The following is a 19,917-nucleotide window of genomic DNA, read 5'->3' on the forward strand; positions in this document are numbered from 1 at the left end:
TTAATAATTTATTAAACCTCTAACTGTTAGGTTCAGTTAGATTTGCTCTTTGTTCTCAGAGTTGATTGTAGGATAAAAACCTCTTCCTAGGATGAAAGCCTTTGGTAAAGACTTAAGGGCAATTAAATAAATCACTGAGTTGATTGATAGTGGAGGGTTGAAAAATGACTAATTTCTGAATTTAGGATGCAGACTAGCTACTGACTTTGCAGGACTTCCTATGAAATTCGTTTAGCTGGACAGATGTAGATTCCATTGACCAGTGTTTACGGCTGATTGATGTGGTCTTGGAAATATCTGTTATATCAGGTTCTCAGCAAAAAGTGCCTGGGAGCTATATACCTAGGCATAAAAATTGAAGAAAGTCTTTCCACATGAGTCATTCATCTGATATTTAGCTCTGTAATCTTATTTACTGACTTGGTATTCTCATTTTGTTTGGAATTATATATGTTTTTTCATGATGTAAATGTTGTATTCATTTTCTCTAACTGGTGGGAATTTATACTTATGGCCAACCAAATGTTTCAGGCAGGTAAAGCTAACTGAGTGTTAGGTTTTTAAGAATCATTTTGACAAGTATTCTAAAAAGCTTTTTGAGACACTTGGAACACTCAGCTGGTTAAGCATCCAATTCTTGATTTTGACTCAGGTCATGATCTCACAATTTGTGAGATCTAGCCCCGTATCAGGCTCTGCACTGACAGCGTGGAGCCTGCCTGGGATTCTCTCTCTCTCCCTCTCTGTCTGCCCCCGTTCCCCTCTCTCTCAAAAATAAATAAATAAAAACATTAAAAAGATAAAATAATTAAAAAGCTTTTAAAGATATTTATTTATTTCTCTGGTTTATAGTTTGTACCAAGCATGCTTTTTAAAGTGTTATGTGCCATTGTTAGCTTCTGTATCCTTCAAGACTTTCCCCTTGATTCTGAATTCTAAAATCAGCAAATTATCTTCTGTGAATAATTTTATTAAATCTAAACTTGGGAGAAAAAAAGATCTCCATCGAATATATCTTTAGTGATAATTATAAAAACAAATAGCAATCATTATTTCTACTCTCTGTTGAATACCTATGCTGAGGTTGAAAGAAGAGAAAAAAATCCTGACCCTTTAAGCTGATGAAATAATTAAAACACACACACATACACACATGCAGGATTTTTGAACTTTAGATTTAGAAAAGATCTTTAATCCAGTGTTTCTCAAACTTAAGTAATGTTCTCCTGATAAGAAAGACATTCTTATTGATCTGTGGTATGTTAGTTAGAAAACTTTTGGTCATAAGTAACCCTACTTGAATTTATACAAAATTGTCTTACATAATTAAGTGCCTGGAAATAGATTTGTCTGTGAAATTCATCTGATCAAATATTGTCGGGATTCTGTTTGTATGTAAACCTATTTAATCTGTTTGTCCTTCCTTCAGCCCATCCTTCCATCCATTTTTTGGCCCTGTGCTGTGTTGGCTTTATTCTGTATGCTTTCTTCATGTGCTGGAAGCGTTTTCATGGCAACTTTCTGTGGGTCTTAAAATCCTGATGTTAGAGAACTACCGAGTCATCTGTGTCAGTCCTCTCAAACTTTCTCTGGCCTTGCTTGAGTCATGTGCCTGCTCTGGTCCAGTCAGTGTATCCAGAAGAATAGGGTCGTCCGACTACTTTCTTGGGGCAGGTAACCCATAATGTGATATGCCATTGAAGGAGAGGGAATTCCTAAAAGAAAGTGATATAGGCATAGCCAGAAATTCTAGGTATCTACCATACCTAGTGTTGGACTTCCTTGTATTTAATGTTGGTTAAATATGGGATTCCTAAGAGTAGGTATAATTTAATCATAATTTCAGCATTTTTCCAATTGTAATACCAAAATAAATTTATAAGCTAACTATGAATAAGAATGGTAAAACTCCAGCCAGATGCAGATTGACAGTATTTATTACATCACCCTTGCAGACTGCATATGGCCCTGACTGCTCAATAGAGTTTGGTGAGGTCAGTTCACCTTTGCTACAGTTGCCCTAATGATGATTCACTTCTCCCACTGGGCCCGAACAGTCATGAAGCTTTTATTGCTATAGCATAGCTTTTGTGTGGTTTTTTTTTTTTTTGGCTTGGTTTGAAAGCACACTTGCAGATCTTGCAGATTAAATTTGTTTTTTATTTTTTTCTTTATCCTAGAACCATTGAGCTGTTCGTATGGTTGTAAACACAGATATAAATCTGAGTGTTAAAATTGTAGGCTAGTACTTGGTTTGAAGGTGGTCATCCCAGTATTTTAAAGTGTACTTCTTTCACCTTTTTTAGGGGTTTTAATTGTCATCAGTGTGAAAACACAAAATTAGAACATTTTCATAGAAAAATTACAGATCTTTAAAACGTACTTGTTTTGGATTCTCAGGCCTTCTCATACCTCAGATTGAAAAATGGCAATCTAGTGCAGTCTTTCCCATATGCAAAACAAATCAATTTACATATTTACAGCATAAATGTCAGTTATGATGTGTTCTTTCAGATGTAAGTAGGTTTTCCTTTAAGGAACGTTTTTCATACACGTGATTGCAAATGCATGGAAAATTACAAAACCTGTTTCTTTTAACTCTCCATCAAAAGTGAATGTGAAACCATATGAAGCGATTCTGCATTTTATTTATATTTGGTCCCAGTCAACTTCTCAGATGTTTTCATAGCTGGAGAAAACTTGGAAATACTAAGTAACTTCAGGCAGAGCGTTCATTTCCTTTTCATACCAGATCCAAGAGAACTGATCACGGTAACATCACAGTAGACATTATGTGAGGATGTCACTTGGAGGTGCTCCAAATCTCCCCAGTTTCATTTAACAGCCTATTATTATAGTATATTCATCTTTTCTTCATCCAAGCCAGTGCTTCTCAAAAGGGATGCTATTGTTATTCAGTGGTGACCTTTTTTTGTTGTTGCGAGAGACTGTTCAACAAATTGCAGGTTATTTAACATCCCTGGACCCCAGAAACTAAATGCCAGGAGCACTCCCATCATTGTGACCCACAGTTCCAAATGCCCCCAAGGATTGGTGCTGTTACTTGGTTAGGAGCCACTGTTCTGAATTGTTTACTATTGATTTTTACTGATGTTGGTTAAGGGCCCTAGGTAGGAGCAGTCTAAGCTTCAACCCTAGAACTTTTTCTTTCAAACAGTATGAACTTAGGTGCTTTATTTGCCTTTTCTGTAAAATGGAAGCAGCATTTACTTCATAGAAATTTAAAGGAAATAATGCATATTTCCTTCCCTTTTGGAGAGTGAATTTCAGTAGTTTACCTTGAGAATCATATAATCACAAACTTTGATAGTCATTTCTTTATTCTGGTAAGTGGGAATTAGAACAATAAAACAGCGATTTTTATAGACTTTAAGAGTCCTTGGGGTGCCGGGGTGCCTCAGTTGGTTGAGTGTCCGAGTCCGACTTCAGCTCAGGTCATGATCTCACAGCTTGAGTTTGAGCCCTATATCGGGCTCTGTGCTGACAGCTCAGAGCCTGGAGCCTGCTTTGGATTCTGTGTCCCTCTCTCGCTCTGCTCTTCCCCTGCCCATGCTCTGTCTCTCTCGCTGAAGAATAAATAAAATCTTAAAAAAAGTCCTTATATTTTACATGAATATTAATGATTTGAACAGAGCCATTTGTGGATTGTTGTGCTACTGGAAAGGTAATTGGACCGGGAGTCCAGACCTCCCGGGGTGGGTTGTCCCCAGCTTTGGGACTGGCTCAGGTTAATAACCCTGGGTTTTAAAGTGGGAGTGGAGGTGGGGTGGGGAGGAATCAAGCAGAAAAATTCATTAATGAGCTGAAAAAGCTCTTTCAACCCTAAGCATTCTTTATTTTCACAAGGAGAGCAGATTATCAGATTCTCAGATTGAATAGTTTCCTTCTTTAAGTACTTTCCAGAAATGAGTAGTGGATCCAGGTCAAATTAGGCAAACAGTGTAACTAAAACTGTATAAAATCAGGATCAAAGAGCAGGAAAAATATCTAACATTATACTTTATGTGAGTTACTTTTGTGTTTTTCCTGCGGATAATTTTAGCAGATTTCCATATAAGTTATCAACCATCGCTTTCCAGACAGGAAATTAGTACACTCTTTGTAATTCTGGTTTTAAAGAGATTAATTCACATGACCTACGAAATAAAAAAAGCACTGGAGAGAAAGAAAAAGGGATGATGTTTTAATAGTAAACTTAAAAGCATGGGAATGCATTGTTTTTTCTGGATCATTCGGGGCCTGCAGTTTTTTACCCTGTTTTGTTTTGAGGCACCCTGCAAATCTCCCCAAATGCTACACTGCTCAAGGACTTGCTGCGTAGCTGTGCTTGAGGCCCAGGCTTCAGCCTTCCAGACTTTCCTCAAGCGAGCCCCTTGGGTAGGAGCTAAAACAGACCAACTTTAGTCCCCAAATCTCTAGCAGAGTGTTAAAGCATTTTTTTGGTCTAGTATTAAAACCCTTCTCCAGTTTAGAATTATGGTTACTATGAAATATTGCTATAATTTTCATTATAGGTAATTAGTTATGCTTTCTCACATGTGTTGTCAGTTTTATTTTATCTTTCAATTTTTTCAAAAAGAATCGTCCCCAAATCTCTAACTTATTTTTGCAAAAAAAAATTTTTTTAAGTAGTAATGGAGAAACAAACTATGTTCTTGCAATTATTTTTCTCAACTGTTAAGTTCTTTATTTTTATATGTTATTCAAAAAATTACATCATATGTAAGTGTAGTTATTTGTCTAGGAAGTCTTATGTTTTTTCAGTTATAATTTGAGAAAATACTAACATTAAAGCAACTTAATTTTTTTTCATGTGTTTCTGTAGAGATATTAGTGTTTTAAAACTAGGAGCTTCAGAAGAAGCAATGGCTAACATCTAGTTACTCTGTACAAGCCCACTGAATAAATTGTTTTTCCAAAAAAAAAAAAAAAACACTTTTGAAGATGTACTCCATTATTTAATAATGTTTGATTAACTTAAAAATAATAATTATTGTGTATTAAACACTGTATTAAACATAACATTTGTATGTCCCAGACTCTATGCTGTCACTTTATATGCATTGTTTCCTTTAATTTTCTTAACAACCTGAGAAAGGTTATGTCATTATCTTCATTCATTTTATTGAGGGAGTGAATAATATACCTAAGGTTTCACCCTTAGAAAGAAATAGCTGTGGGTTTGAAGCTCAAGTCTGTCCCACTTAGGGCCCTTCCCCACCAGGCTTTACTGAAGTTTAGCGTCAGTGTTAAAGGAAGCAAGGCCAAGGCTCATAGATTTAATATCATGTGGAATCTAACTCAGGAAGAGGTTAAAGTTTCTCCTAGGGCCCCTTAATGTGCATACGCATTACTAAATGATTTGCTTAGAGACTTTGCCCAAGTGGGTTTAGTTTCCATCTATAATTTTAGAGTATTAAAAAGTGGGAACTCTCCAATGACATTTTAAAATAGAGTGGCTGAATATTTAGGTACTAGGCCATCACAATTATATTTTTAGTATTAGAACACAAATACCCTAAATACAATATATTTTCAAATAATTTTCATCCTTTGGTACATTTTTTTAGGCAAGAGTACAAAATGCATTGAACTAGTTGCTCTACAATTAGGTTTCATCTAATTGTATTTTTAACTCATGAGAATTACTGTGTTTATATCACAATTTTACTTTGCCTCGTAAATTTTCCTTTTTTTTTCCCCTTAGGTTTCTAGATGCCAAGAAATATTCTATAAAACCCAGACAGAATATTTTAATCATTTTCCCTTTCAAGACATCTGGAATATTAAATGTGCATTTTAAAGCATTTGTCTTTTTCAAGATTCATTTTGTAAGATGAGTGAGCACTTCAACTTTGGTGGAAAGTAAATATATTGCTGCATGGAGCCCTTATGGACATAGGCATCTGTGTGTGTGTGTGTGTGTGTGTGTGTGTGTGTGTGTGTGTGTGTCTTTTGCTAACCATATTTGAAATCTATACAAGAGTTTACATCTGTCTGTCCTGTGAGTAGGTTTTGCATTTCCTATTTAATACTTTTAGATAGAAGGTATTTGGAAGAAGCTGTGGCATGTCTAGATGAGTGGAAAATTTCTAGAACATAAGCTATAAATTGTAGTTTTCTTTTCTGTCATAGGTCTATAATAATCTTGTGTGAAAATGAGAAATTGAAAAAGGAGGAAAGTTTTGATTCCTAACAGAGTATATGCCTTAAGTTACCTTTCATTTTTTCAATGAGGATTGCTAATCAACTTGTAATATTTTTATAAAGAAGATGAGGTGTGCCTAATACATAAACTTAAACCTATTTAAATATCTATAAAAAAGGTATTACTAGATTTGAAACCTTAAATCATTAACTTAGTTGAGTCTATCATTTTAAGAAGTATACTTTTATCTACTTAAAAAAATAGAAGTACACAGGGTTCTGCCATGTGTATAATTTTGAGGAAATAAACTCTGTTACAACTATCATAAAAAAATGACCATTCATCTTCTATGCTTCCTCCCCCACCCTGAATTTTTTTTATCTTTTTTTTTTTTTTTATCATTCACAAATTAATTTGGTCATCCCTCTGTGTATTACTAAAAATGCAAAATGTTCAACACTGGAAATATGCAGCTCAGCCTTTTCCTGCTGCAGCTGCTGGAACCTGGCTTCCTGGCCTTTTGAGTGCATGAACTCATTTAATTTTGTAGGGTGCTCCACCTACTTTGTAACACCATTTTGAAGGGTGTGGTGCTGGCAGTATTGTAAAGAACCCCAGTGAAATCAGAATGCATTAAACAATATTCTTCATGACACTGATTTTTTATATCAAATTGCCATTGCATGAGCAGTTTGGGCTGTAAGAGTCTTCCCTAAAGTAGGATATGGAGACCGTAAACTTCTGATTGAATTCATTATTTAAAAAGGTTTGAAATTTAAAATTCAGGGCACATGTATGACAACTCTTGGCAAGTTTTTGGCAGCTGCCATTTGGCTTTATTTCCTATTATCTAATTAATATCAGTCATTTGGGCTCTTTACGTGCACAGTGGGGGAAAGGGTCCCTCTGTGCACCTCAGCAGCATCTATGATGTATACAAGTTTGAAACCACAGATGGTGTTCACATTGTGTTACCTGAGAAGAATAGCTCCCAGTGTTGATTTTGGTACCCTCCAGGATCTACTTATTTTAAGACATATTGTAAAAATTAAAAACAAACACAAAACTGAATTTAATCTACCCATTTAAAAATGGTATATAATACAATTCATTTATGAAGTAAGAAATTTTTTGTGTCAAAATAAGGAAGGATATAAGTGACTGGAGGATAACAGATTTTGGTAAGGAGAGAGGGAATGATTTGGATGGGATGTTAAACATCAGGATCTTATCATCAACTATAAATTCTTGGCACCAATTTTCACTGCATTTCCCTGGGCTATGGCTTTACTTCAAGTTTCTGGGCCCTGTTAGCTTTCATTAACAGCCTTGTAAAGTGAAATCAACCAAAAGACTCTAAGAGGGCTGTCCTGCTTTTAAGTGCTCCCAGGTTTGCCAGGCAGTTGGCAGGACATGCTTATCCATGACAGCAAAGTCTCTAAGTTATTAGTGCTTGTAGCACGGGGTAAAAATACCTGTGGAACTTGTGTCTCTTTCCTTTTTGCTCAGATGGTTAGGATGCAACTTGCATAAAATTATGATGTAACTCTTATTCTTGGGGAGGAGGAGGAACTTCATGGGATTCTATAAAGAATGGAATTCTGCAGTATCTGCTTTGGCCAAGGACTTGAGGACTTCAAGCAGTCGTCAGGATGCCAGTAGCCAGCCTGTTTCCAGACCCCATTTAGCCCACTTACTTAGCCTGTGGTGTTGTACACCAGAAACACCTTTCTCTCCTCATCCTTTTTCTGATTCTCTTGGGGGAACTTTATGAAGAAATGAACAGCTACTGCTCCTTAGCCCAAACCCTGTGTCTCCATTGGAATGAGTATGAAGAGTTCAGGAGACAGCAAAATCTTAAATATATGGAAGAGATTTTGGAATGCTCCTACAAGCATTTTCTAATTTGACTTATGTATCAGCCTTGTGTGGTGAGTGAAGGAGTCATGGGGTCATTCTCCTGTTTAAAAGAAGAGGAAGCTGAGGGGCAAAAAGACATTAAGTGAGTTGACTGACCTAATGATAACCTGTTGACCTGTTGATAAAGTCAGACTTTGTAGGGGGTCTTAGTGGCTTGTTAATACAGCTGCCCATGTTTACACCTGAAAAACTTGAACTCCAGAGAAGTTTTGACTGGTTTGGCATCATATCTGTGTAGTCTTATAGCTGGAACTAGCATTACCTTCTGACTGCTTGTTTGCTATTCTTGACTTCATACCTTGCTGAAGACAGCACCTTGCACTTCACATAAAGTAATCAGAACAGGTGGTGTTTCCCCTGGTTTATAGAAGATAAAATTGAAACTCAGAGGAAGAAAATTGTTTGTCACTGGTCATAAAACTCATTAGTAACAAGTGCTTAGGTTAGAACTCAAGTCTCCTAAAAACATAGCCCCTTTATGCTTCATAGTCCCAAGAATTTTTAGCAACTAGTCAGTCTCTGTTTTATGAGTCAATTATAATTTGTTTTTTCTCTATGAAAAATACATGGTGTGGTTTTGAGAGTAAACTGAAAGAACTTAGTTTAAAGAGGAATTTTATACTACTAATTATTTATCTCTAAGCTTTCAAAAGATTCAGTTATTATACGCAAGATCACAGTGCGGTCGTCCTCTGTGTTCTTTTGATGATAAAATTAGTGTTAGTAATTTGATAGTCTGGAGCTCATCAGCATGCTGTATAGAACCCACCTTTTCTTTGTTGTCTATCTGCCAACAATTTCAGTTGGGGAAAAAGAATATAGAGGACTGGCGTGACCACATAAACTACAGGATACTCAATTAAATTTGAATTTCAGATACTACTTATACTAAAAAATTATTCATTGTTTATCTGAAACTCAATTTTAACTGGGTGTTCTGTATTTTTATTTGCTAAATCTAGCAACCGTAAGAATGACTCTTCCCTTGAACACATTCATTATACGGTTTTTCAGTGCACTGTTTTAGATTTATAAAACATGACCTGGTTTCAGAGAAACAGACATGGGATTCAGGCAGATATTTTTCAGGACACTATCCTTAAGAATCTTTATTCTCTGAGTCATTTGAGACAGTTTTTGCCTCAGTGGCTTAATATGCCATCCTTTTATGATCTGAGTATAAAAAATTAAGTTAAAGAATGTGTTATCGTAAGTGATTTTTTTTAAGTTTATTTGTTTTGAGAGAGAGAGTGTGCATGTGTGCACAAGCCAGGGAAGGACAGAGAAAGAGGGAGAGAGAGAATTCTAAACAGGTTCCACACTGTCAGCACAGAGCCTGATTAGGGACGCAAACTCACGAACCATGAGATCATGACCTGAGTCAAAATCGAGAGTTGGAAACCTAACCGACTGAGCCACCCAGGCACTCCAGTCTTATTCTCTCTGTGCCTGTATGTGTGAATTTGAGTTTGACTTTCAAATGCAGCTAGAAGTTAGGGAGTGTTTCCTTCATGATAAGCATTGATGTTCTGGGAACTTTTTTCTTCTTACTGGCCATAAGACTTGGAAAAGGAGACCTGGATTTGACTCTAGATTTTGCCACCAAATAGAATGTCTTTGGTTCAGCCATTTAATTTAGCTTCATAATTTAGAAAGTAGGATTGTTAATGCCTGTCTCACCAGGTTTAAATTGTTGCCCTTTTCTTTTCATTATGTTTCATATAAATACTTTCAAAATCTTACAAAATCAAAGAAGAGACATGAACACAGAGATCCTATCGTAGGCCACAGAAGTGATTTGCCCAGTCAGAAGTACCATCTAGGTTTCTTGAATTCCATCTTGTACTTTTTACCCTTATATCTGACATATTTACAGGCATCTTTTCCATCTTTATTCATTTTATGCATTTGCATTTAACTTTATAGAACAGCAAAATCCAGTGTGTACAGAAATAAACTCCTGAACACCATATAAACTTCAATTTTGGAGGAGTGGTCACTGAATGATATGTCTAGGGTTGTTCATTACTATATCTCTGGTGCCCGGCCTAGCTGGAATAGTGCCTGACACACTCAGATCTTTACCTTATGAGAATAATTCATTCTATAAAAAAAAAGGACATGTAAACATGGATCCAATTAAAATGGGGAGATAAATCAGTGAAAAGGTTTTGATTGGAACTTTATCTTGAATATGGAACCACAGATTATAAAAGTAAATTAATCTTAGATTTAATAAAATGTAGATTATAATGAAAATTCCATGCTAAATTTTAGAATGGACAATTTTTGACAAAACTATTTTACAGCCAATTAACTTCACTTTTTCATGTTTGACTTTTACAACAGGAATATAGACTTTTTTTTCAAAAAAACACTTTTTGAAACCATGAAGGTTTCATCATTTTTTCCAAGGACATTTCTTTTTTTTTAATGTTTATTTTTTGGGCGGGGAGAGAGAAGGAGAGTGAGAGAGAGAGGTGGGGAGAAGGGCAGAGAGAGAGAGAGAGAGAGAGAGAGGGAGAAACAGAATCAGAATCAGAAGCAAGCTCCAGGCTCTGAGCTGTCAGCACAGAGCCTGACATGGGGCTTGAACTAACAGACTGCGAGATGATGACCTGAGCCAAAGTTGGACGCTTAACTGACTGAGCCACTCAGGCACCCTCCAAGGACCTTTCTTAATCTTGAATATAATTATTTAAATAAATTTCTCTTTTCAAGTATCTGTTATATCATTCCCCTTGTTGATTCTTTATTTGTTAGTTGGTCTTTAACTGGGCATAGCCCTTAACTGTCAGTGGCTTTGTATAATATTGTAATGGTTCTCCAACATTACTTTGATTTACTTGTAGAAATTCTGTATCTTATGTAAGAATTTTAATTTGGGGGGCACTTGGTGGCTCTGTCGGTTAAGCATCCGACTCCGGCTCAGGTCATCATCTCACGGTTCGGTTTGTGAGTATGTGCCCTGCGTTGGGCTGTGTGCTGACAGCTCAGAGCCTGGAGCCTGCTTCGGATTCTATGTCTCCCTCTCTCTCTGCCCCCGCCCCTCGTGCTCTGTCTCTCTCTCTCAAAAATAAACATTTAAAAAAAATTTAAAGAATTATCATGTTGATTTGCAGGTGATTTGTATTTGTATAAACTGAAATATTAAAAAATCATTGGGGGAGGATAGATGATTTTAAGAGGAAAGGCCCACTTCATATAGCCACATTGGTCATGCACTGCAGAACTTTAAGGGATGTCTGAAGAGAGAGAGGTGTGAGGAATGATTTAATTTTCTTTGTGGTTGGTTCTTAAGTGAGTGTTTTGATGTTATGATATGATATGATATGTTTTCCTACCTAAGCATATAACTACAGGGACTCAGATAATCAATAATGTGGTCATGAGAAACCCCTTCCCCATCACTCGTGGTTAATAAAAATTGTTGATTGAATGAGTGAATATACTGGATCTGCTTTTCCTGTATAATTTAATATTGCGTTCATCTCTCCAAGAAAATAACTAGAAATAAAACACGTGTGACAAATGTAGTATTAAAAAGCATATGAATAAAGAATTTTTAAGTGCTGACTCTATATGAGACATATCATAAGCCCTGCAGGGTATATGAGGATAACTTAACCATGATCAGTTATGAGGCTTATATCCAAGAGATAATAAATATTGATAGTTAAACCACAATGTTGATTTTCTGTAACGAATATACAAGCATTCAGATATTCAAAAGACTGTTGTCTCTCTTGATGTAGTTAATTTAGGAGCCTTATTTATTGATTCATTCACTGCACTCAAGAATTATTTATTGTAGACACACTATGAGACGGGCATTTTCCAAGTATAGGGATTTATTGAGGACAGAGTATGTAACAGGCATTTTCCGAGTACAGGAACAAGTTGGACAAGTAGTTCTCATGAAATTTACATCTGGTCAGAGGAGACAGACAACAAAACAACAGATTAATAAACAAGAAAAATAGCCGATAATAAGAATTCAGGTGCTGTGAGGTGAGAACATCATGTATCAGATGCCACTTTAGGTGGCAGATCAGTGAAGACCTGTCTGAGTGATCAGCCAGATGTAGGTGCCGGGAGAGCATTCCAGACTGGGGGCAGTTAGAGCTTGGTTGCTTGAGGAGCCCCAGAGAGGCCAGGTAGGGGATTAAAAGAGCTTGGCTTTTATTCTCTATTCACTGAGAAGCCAAGTAGGATAATTAAGATGTTAAGATATACTTTGTTCAAAGATTGCTCAGGCTGCTATGGGGAGAATGGATTTGAAAGGGGGCAAGTATAATATAGAAAGACCAGTTAGGTGCAGGTGATCATAGTCCATAGTGAGAGGTGGTGGAACTTGGACCAGGGTGTAATGCAGGAGATAGAAATGAACAGATTGGGATACAAGATTTGGGAGTCACATTGACAGGACGTGGCCTGGATGTGGGATTTGAAGGAAACAGAAATTTCGAGAAATTCCTAGATGTTGGTTTGAGTAACTAGGGAGGTGATGGTGTTCTTTATTAATATGAGGAAAACTGGCAGGGAGTGAGATTGGAGCAACACAACAGGTAGGGCATTAGGAATTCTGTTTTCACCCATTGTAAGTTGTCTGTTTAGATATCCACCTCGAGTTGTCAAGTCAGTATTTTGAATTAAAAAAAAAGTTGATCACCATTTTCCAATGAGAAGGTAAGAAATAAATTGGACTAAATTTTAAGTTGGTAGCTGAAATAATTCAAATGCCTATTTTTATATTGATTTAACAATTTAAGTTACCTGTGCATATTTTTAAATCACATGAAATATGTTAATTTAGACATAGTGCTTTTTTTTATCTACATTTTACAAAACAATTTTATTCAAAAGCTTCCTGTACATTTATGACAGCTTCAAATGCATTTTTGACATCAGTTTCTTTGGCAAAACTACTGCAATTCTGGGGGGTTATGTAAGTGTTTCTTCTTAAAGGGATCTTTGAAAGGCTTTTATAATAGTATCCAACACTTGAAATTCTGAGGTCATCCTAGTAATATCTGTGTTATTATTTCTCTTACCCATTGCATTCTAGACTGGCATATTTTACAATAATGTATATTTACCAAATAATACATTGTTGTTCAAAATAAAGTAATTAAGGCAATATCTGATAAATGGAAAACAACACAGATTCAGAAATAAGGCAACTTTTTCTTTTTCCCTCCGTATCCTTCTTTTTTCACTTAATAAATTGTGGAGATTATTCACAGCAGTATATATGACCATTTTTCAATGTCTGCCTAGTAATCCATTATATAAATGTACCATTATGTATTTAAACAGCCTTCCAGTGGTGATATAGGTACCTTATTATCTTTGCTGTAACAAACAGTGCCACAGTGAATATGTTGGTACTTCTTTTGTGTAAAATCTCTGGAACAAAGGATAAATGCATTTTAAAATTTGTTAGATAGTGCCTATCTACCTTCCAAGGAGGTGGTGGTAACAATCTTTCGACTGCCAAGAAGAATGAAGGGTATATATCAACACTCTCCAAAATCGTGCATTGTCAAACTTTTTTTTTTTTGTCCTGGCCTTTTAGTGAAAATAATACGTCATTGTAGAGTAGTGATTGCATCGTTTTTATTATGGAAAATTCTTTTAAATATCCTCAGAGGTAGTAAGTTTTTGTCTTTTGACAGGGAATTTGAGTTTGGGAAAAGAAAGTCTTATGCATAAGAGATATTAAGTTAGTTGTTACTTTAAGGTTTTGTTTGGTTTGGTTTTATTTTGTTGGTTTTTCTTCTATTTGTTAGTTTTGAGAAGAGGGCTTAGTGAAAAGCAAGATCTAACTTTTAGAGAAAATTAATATTCTTATTTATCTTATAAATTTTCTTAGAAGCTAAGTTTCAAAAGAAAAGCTCCAAAAATGTCTAAAGTAATGGCACTATCAATTGGTATAAGATTACGTTTTGCCAAGGGGAATCATTTGAATTGAACAATCATTTGGATGTATAGTGTGATCTGAAGTTTGTTTAAAAACAAATCACACACTGTGAAGCCTTTAGCTCAAATAGGTTTCTTTCACAGAAAGGTATATTAAAAACAAATAATTTAAATTTTCATGGGCGGAATTTTTAAAATTAGGTATTGCATACTTTTTAATTTTCTTCCTTTATACCAGAAGTAGATAGATAATCTAGAAGAAGAGATCATTTTTACCATTGATGAACAAGCATTATTTGGATAATATTTACAGAAGTCTATAATTTTTCTACAAAGCAGGTCAAATTATTTATATTTTTCCCTTCTAAATCTAATCTGTATATAGCAATATGGATAAAATTATCTAAAATTAGACATATTAGCTAGCCAAATTTAGTTAAATATTTGTTTTAAATTTTAAAATGTTTCACTTCAGAACAAGTTATGTTTTAAACAGCGAACTGATTTTTGTACTTATGTTTTCCTCAGACTTCGTCAAATTTAGTGTCTTTTACTCTAACACAAACTGCTTTTGAGAGAAGCAGACTTGAAGCTTGATGCGTTATAAATCAGATATCTGAAAATCTATGTATATAGGCATCAGACTTTATTAAAATGTTCATTGTGCCAATTGTTCTCTACAGTTTTTCAAAATGAAACTGTCTTAAACAAACCACCTTATTTTTATTTTCTGTGAAAAATTGAATTACTATCTGATCAGTTTGCTGTGAGAGAATTTTTAGCAGTTTTCAGGGATAGCACCTTTCTTTCTTAAATATTTAATATGTCTGCATTCTGTTCTGCAGAGAAATGGTCAATGCTTGGTTTGCTGAGAGAGTCCACACCATCCCTGTGTGCAAAGAAGGTATCAGAAGCCACACAGAATCTTGCTCTTGCCCCTCGCAGCAGAGTCCCCGTGCAGATAGCAGTGCACCTGGAACACCAACCAGGAAAATCTCTGCCTCCGAATTTGACCGGCCTCTTAGACCCATTGTTGTCAAGGATTCTGAGGGAACCGTGAGCTTCCTCTCTGACTCAGAAAAGAAGGAACAGATGCCTCTAACCCCCCCAAGGTTTGATAATGATGAAGGGGACCAGTGCTCAAGACTCTTGGAATTAGTGAAAGATATCTCTAGTCATTTGGATGTCACAGCCTTATGTCACAAAATTTTCTTGCATATTCATGGACTTATCTCTGCTGATCGCTATTCCCTGTTCCTTGTCTGTGAGGACAGCTCCAACGACAAGTTTCTTATCAGCCGCCTGTTTGATGTTGCAGAAGGTTCAACACTGGAAGAAGCTTCAAATAACTGTATCCGCTTAGAATGGAACAAAGGCATTGTGGGACATGTGGCAGCATTTGGTGAGCCCTTAAACATCAAAGATGCTTACGAGGTAAGTGGGGAATCATTGAGATGGGGTAGCAGGATGAGGAGAGGAACATGGATGGAATATTGGACAACTGCTGGGAATGGTAGGGATATTTCAAGCTGAGATGTAACAGGATTACTGAATGTAGTAATTTGCACACTTACTTAAAATTGGTACGGATGGTAAGAACTTTCCCATCTTTTTAAATGCCAGGGTTTCTTTACTTGTGGTTGAGTCAAGGATATGGGCCCTAGAGAAAGCTTGTCTTGTTTTCTTCTTGGTGATAATTTAACATAGCTCATCTCATAGTTGTATTCTCTTTTTGACTATAACTATCCTTATCTATTTTATCTCCCAAGGATTTTACTGACAATCTAAAATGCTAGGTCCAAAACCTGTCAAAAAACGAAACCAGTAGTCTTTTTTCATTCATTTGTTCATTCATTTATCTATTTATTCAAATTAATTATATTCATTCATTTGAAGTCCCGTTGACACCAAAATCTGATTTTCTTTCTTTCCATATTTTCTTTCATTTATTTTATTAAACAAATAAATTTATGTCTTCAAAAAAATAGAAATTGTTGCTCTAAAATAGTTCAGCAGAAAGATTTGGTATTTCTTCTACTTTGCTTCAATTATATACAGGTCTTTAATTATGGTCTTAAAGATTACACTATATGATTCTTCAAATTTTTCATTTAAAATTATCTTTTATATTAATAGAAATATTTTTTTAAAGATTTATTTATTTTTGAGAGAGAGAGCACAAGCAGGGAAGGGGCAGAGAGAGAAGGCAACAGACGATCTGAAGCAGGCTCCGCGCTGACAGCAGTGAGCCCAATGTGGGGCTTGAACTTACCAACCATGAGATTGTGACCTGAGCCAAAGTTGGACTCTCAATCAACTGAGCTACCCAGGTGCCCCAGAATTATGGTTTTTAAATAAAGCATCTTAGGGACACCCGGGTGGCTCAGTCGGTTAAGTGTCTGACTCTTGATCTTGGCTTAGGTCATAATCTCACAGTTTGTGAGATCCAGCCCCATGTGGGACTCTGTGCTGACAGTGCAGAGCCTGCTTAGGATTCTCTCTCCTTCTCTGCCCCTCCTCCAATTATGTGTGCGCGCGCTCTCTCTCTCTCTTTCTCTCAAAATAAAGAAACTTAAATAAAAAATATAAATAAATAAAACATCTTAATTGAATGGCACTTTGTTTATCAGGTATTTTCAAGCACCGTAATAGAACAATTGTTCTAGCTACCTACCATGTGGTACACTAAATATTCCGTGGCAATCCCGGTTTGCAATTCCTCTCTGTAATTTGAAGGGTCATTGCTTTTTTTATTCATCCCTGTATTCATGATAGCTAATGCAATGCCTGGCACATAGTCAAGTCTTTTTTTTTTTTTTAACATTTATTTATTTTTGACAGACAGAGACAGAGTATGAGTAGGGGAGGGGCAGAGAGAAAGGGAGACCCAGAATCAGAAGTAAGCTGTAATCTCTGAGCTGTCAGCACAGAGCTGGGTGGGGGGCTTGAATCCACCACCCGCGAGATCATGACCTGAGCTGAAGTCAGATGCTTAACTGACTGAGCCACTCAGGTGCCCCAGTAAAGTCTTTTTTTTTCCAAAAAGTTTTAATGTTTATTTATTTTAGAGACAGAGAGACAGAGCACAAGTGGGGAAGGGGCAGAGAGAGAGCCAGAGACAGAATCTGAAGCAGGCTGCAGGCTCTGAGCTGTCAGCACAGAGCCCGATGCGGGGCTCAAACCCACAAACCGTAAGATCATGACCTGAGCCAAAGTCGGACACTTAACCGACTGAGCCACCCAGACATCCTCCCAGTCAAGTCTTAATAAATATTTACTAAATTAAAATTATATAGTAGATAGGATAGGTAAGTAGAATAGAAAGGAGGTCATAATAGATGCCCAGGAAAATGTGGTAAGTTCAGGGAAGCAGGAGATATCATTAGTTGGGGAGATGAAGAAATGTTTCTTTGAGGAAGCACCGCTTGATATGGACCCTAGAAAACAGATAAGATTTGAATAGATTGGTTTGTATACATGGTGAAATCCAGATGTAAAGAGAAGTTGAAAGAAGCAACAGGGCAGGTGCACCACATGTCATCGTATAGACATGTGTAGGTAATAGTGTAGACATTGAGGAGCTATGGGAGCAGAGCCTGGAGATTACTGGGGTCTTGAATGCCAGGCTGAGGGGTGTGTATGTGGACTAGAACCACGAGGGATAATTAAAGGTGGTTTGAAAGGGGGATTGCTATGATTCATACTGTGCTTTAGCAGGATGAATTTTACAGTGGTCATAAAATGAATTAGAAAAATTCTAGAAACTGGGAGGACAGATTATTGAATAGTGTGAGGCAGTGAGTACCTGAACCAGGACACTAGCCTTATGAGCAAAGAAAGGAGTGGATTTCCGATAAAGAAGTGGAATCTGTTGGAGTTGGTCGCTAATAGGAGTTGAAAGTGAGGGGAAAGGAAGAGGTAGGATGACTGAGGGTTTGAAGATGGGTGAGTAAATATGGTAGCCAGTGAGGAATATTGAGAGCAGGGATTTAGGGAAAGATGTGAAATCCTGAGGTATTTTCCAGAATCCATTCTATACAAGGAGTTTATTCAATTTTGATTCTTCTTGGAGCTCTCTCTGCAACTTCTATGAGCTCTGGAGCAACGTCACTCCGTCGCAGACTACAAGCGGGGTATTAAGGACACAGCTGAAGGATTGCTGCCAAATTTGCAGAATTCCCTTCCTGTCTTAGGTGACAGCTGGGTTTCCACTTTTCAATGGCACTATAGTCCCAAGTACAGTAGGACCATAAATATGCTTCAGCTTCGCTGAGAAAGCCTTCATTTGTCTGCGTGGTTCTGAGTTTCTGCAGCCCTGAGAATTTCTTCACTTATATGCATTTTGTTTAATACGCTTACCATTTTTGACAGTGTCAGTTTTATTTTGCAGTTAGTAATGATTTAATTCTTATACTGCTGTCTCAAAGGGGTCCATGTCCTTGATTTGCAGTGCTTCCAGGGTGAAGCATCTTAGCCTGTGGATTCTTCATGTTGCTGCATCACCCTTGGCACCCTTGATCCGTGTTTATAGTGGCCCTGCAGAAGTTATTTGTGTCCCAAGGATTTCATTTAGAAGTTGTGGGGTTGATCTTTGTCATACAGTTTACATTGCTGTTGACAGTAGAAGTCAATTGGCTAATGGATAATTCATAATTCAGCCCCACCCATGATTCATATCAAAATAGTGTCTCATAGCCTTTTGTGAAAGTAGTCAGAATGCATTCTGCTTTCTGAATCCTACCTCTTTAAACATGCATCTGTGAAAATTACACCCTAAAAGCAGTATTTCTTAAAGCTTATTTGACCATAGAACCCTTGAAAAGTTGTGCAAAACCCCGAGGTGGCCATGAAACATAATCATACTCAGATTGAAGCTAAAAATAAAAAAAATAGTCTCATAGATAAGTCAGTTGTAAGAAGTAGTCAACATTTGATTCGTTTTTTAAAACTTTGTGACAGAATGATATAAATGTGAGAAGTCATCTATTTTATTACTAATAAAATAACACATTCATTTATTTAAAATATAAAACAAGATCCATAACTTAAACCAGTGATTCTCAATCAGACCGCAAATACTAATGAGAGGGTATTTGCTGTCTGTAGATAGATGTTCAATCACACATCATCTCCTTCTGCATCAGCCCATCATTTGTGTAACTTTCCTGAATGTGGCACAGCATTTATTGATAATAAGATACTAAAACGTAATCATCAGAACAACTCAGGACAACTGTATAAATGTGTTTGGTATTCTTCTTCTATATGAAAACTAGGTATCCTCTAGTATCTATATTGGATTGTGTATAGTGAAGGTTTTTCAGAGAAATTGACTCAATAGGATACACATATATATGAGAAGAAGTTTATTACAGAAATTAGCTTACTGGATTATGGAGGCATAGAATTTCCACAGTCTGCCCACTGCCTGAAAGCTGGACAAGTAGGAAAGCCGGTGGTGTAATTCAGAGTCTGAAGGCCTGAGAATTGGGCAACCCGTAGTCTAAGTCTGTTATGGGTTCGAATCCAAAAGCCTGGGAACCAAGAACTTCAATGGAGAGCAGGTGGGCAGAAGAAGGTAGATGTTTCAACTTAAGTAGAAAGGATGAATTTGTCCTTCCTGTGCCTCTTTTTTCTATTCAGGCCCTCGATAATTTAAATGATGCCAACCTGCATTGGTGAAGATCTTCTTTGTTCAGTTCATTGATTCAAATGCTAATCTCTTCTAGAGCCAACTTTACAGACATATCCAAGAATAATGTTTTACCAGCTATTCGAGCATTCCTTAGCTTAGTCAAGCTGACACTTAAAATTGACCATCACAGATGGCATTGAACACCTAGTGTCATGCCCTACAGAACACTCAAGATTCCCCAAGATTTCCTGTCAAAGGATTTGTATTGTCG

The 19,917-nt window shown here is 36.6% G+C and overlaps 1 protein-coding gene across 5 annotated transcripts in view; it reads left to right on the forward strand.

Annotated features, from left to right (window-relative positions):
* PDE5A (phosphodiesterase 5A) overlaps window positions 1–19,917 on the forward strand; it is a 142,856-nt gene that overhangs the window by 5,283 nt on the left and 117,656 nt on the right. For all 5 annotated transcript variants that reach the window (XM_040474869.1, XM_040474875.1, XM_040474841.1 and 2 more), the window contains exon 2: window positions 14,857–15,445. In XM_040474869.1, the coding sequence (XP_040330803.1) occupies window positions 14,861–15,445 (585 nt within the window). In that variant the 5' untranslated portion in view covers window positions 14,857–14,860. The remainder of the gene's footprint in view (window positions 1–14,856; window positions 15,446–19,917) is intronic.

This window comes from Herpailurus yagouaroundi, unplaced genomic scaffold, assembly GCF_014898765.1.
Source record: "Herpailurus yagouaroundi ecotype Mexico unplaced genomic scaffold, PumYag 28, whole genome shotgun sequence".
Taxonomy (NCBI): Eukaryota; Metazoa; Chordata; class Mammalia; order Carnivora; family Felidae; genus Herpailurus; species Herpailurus yagouaroundi.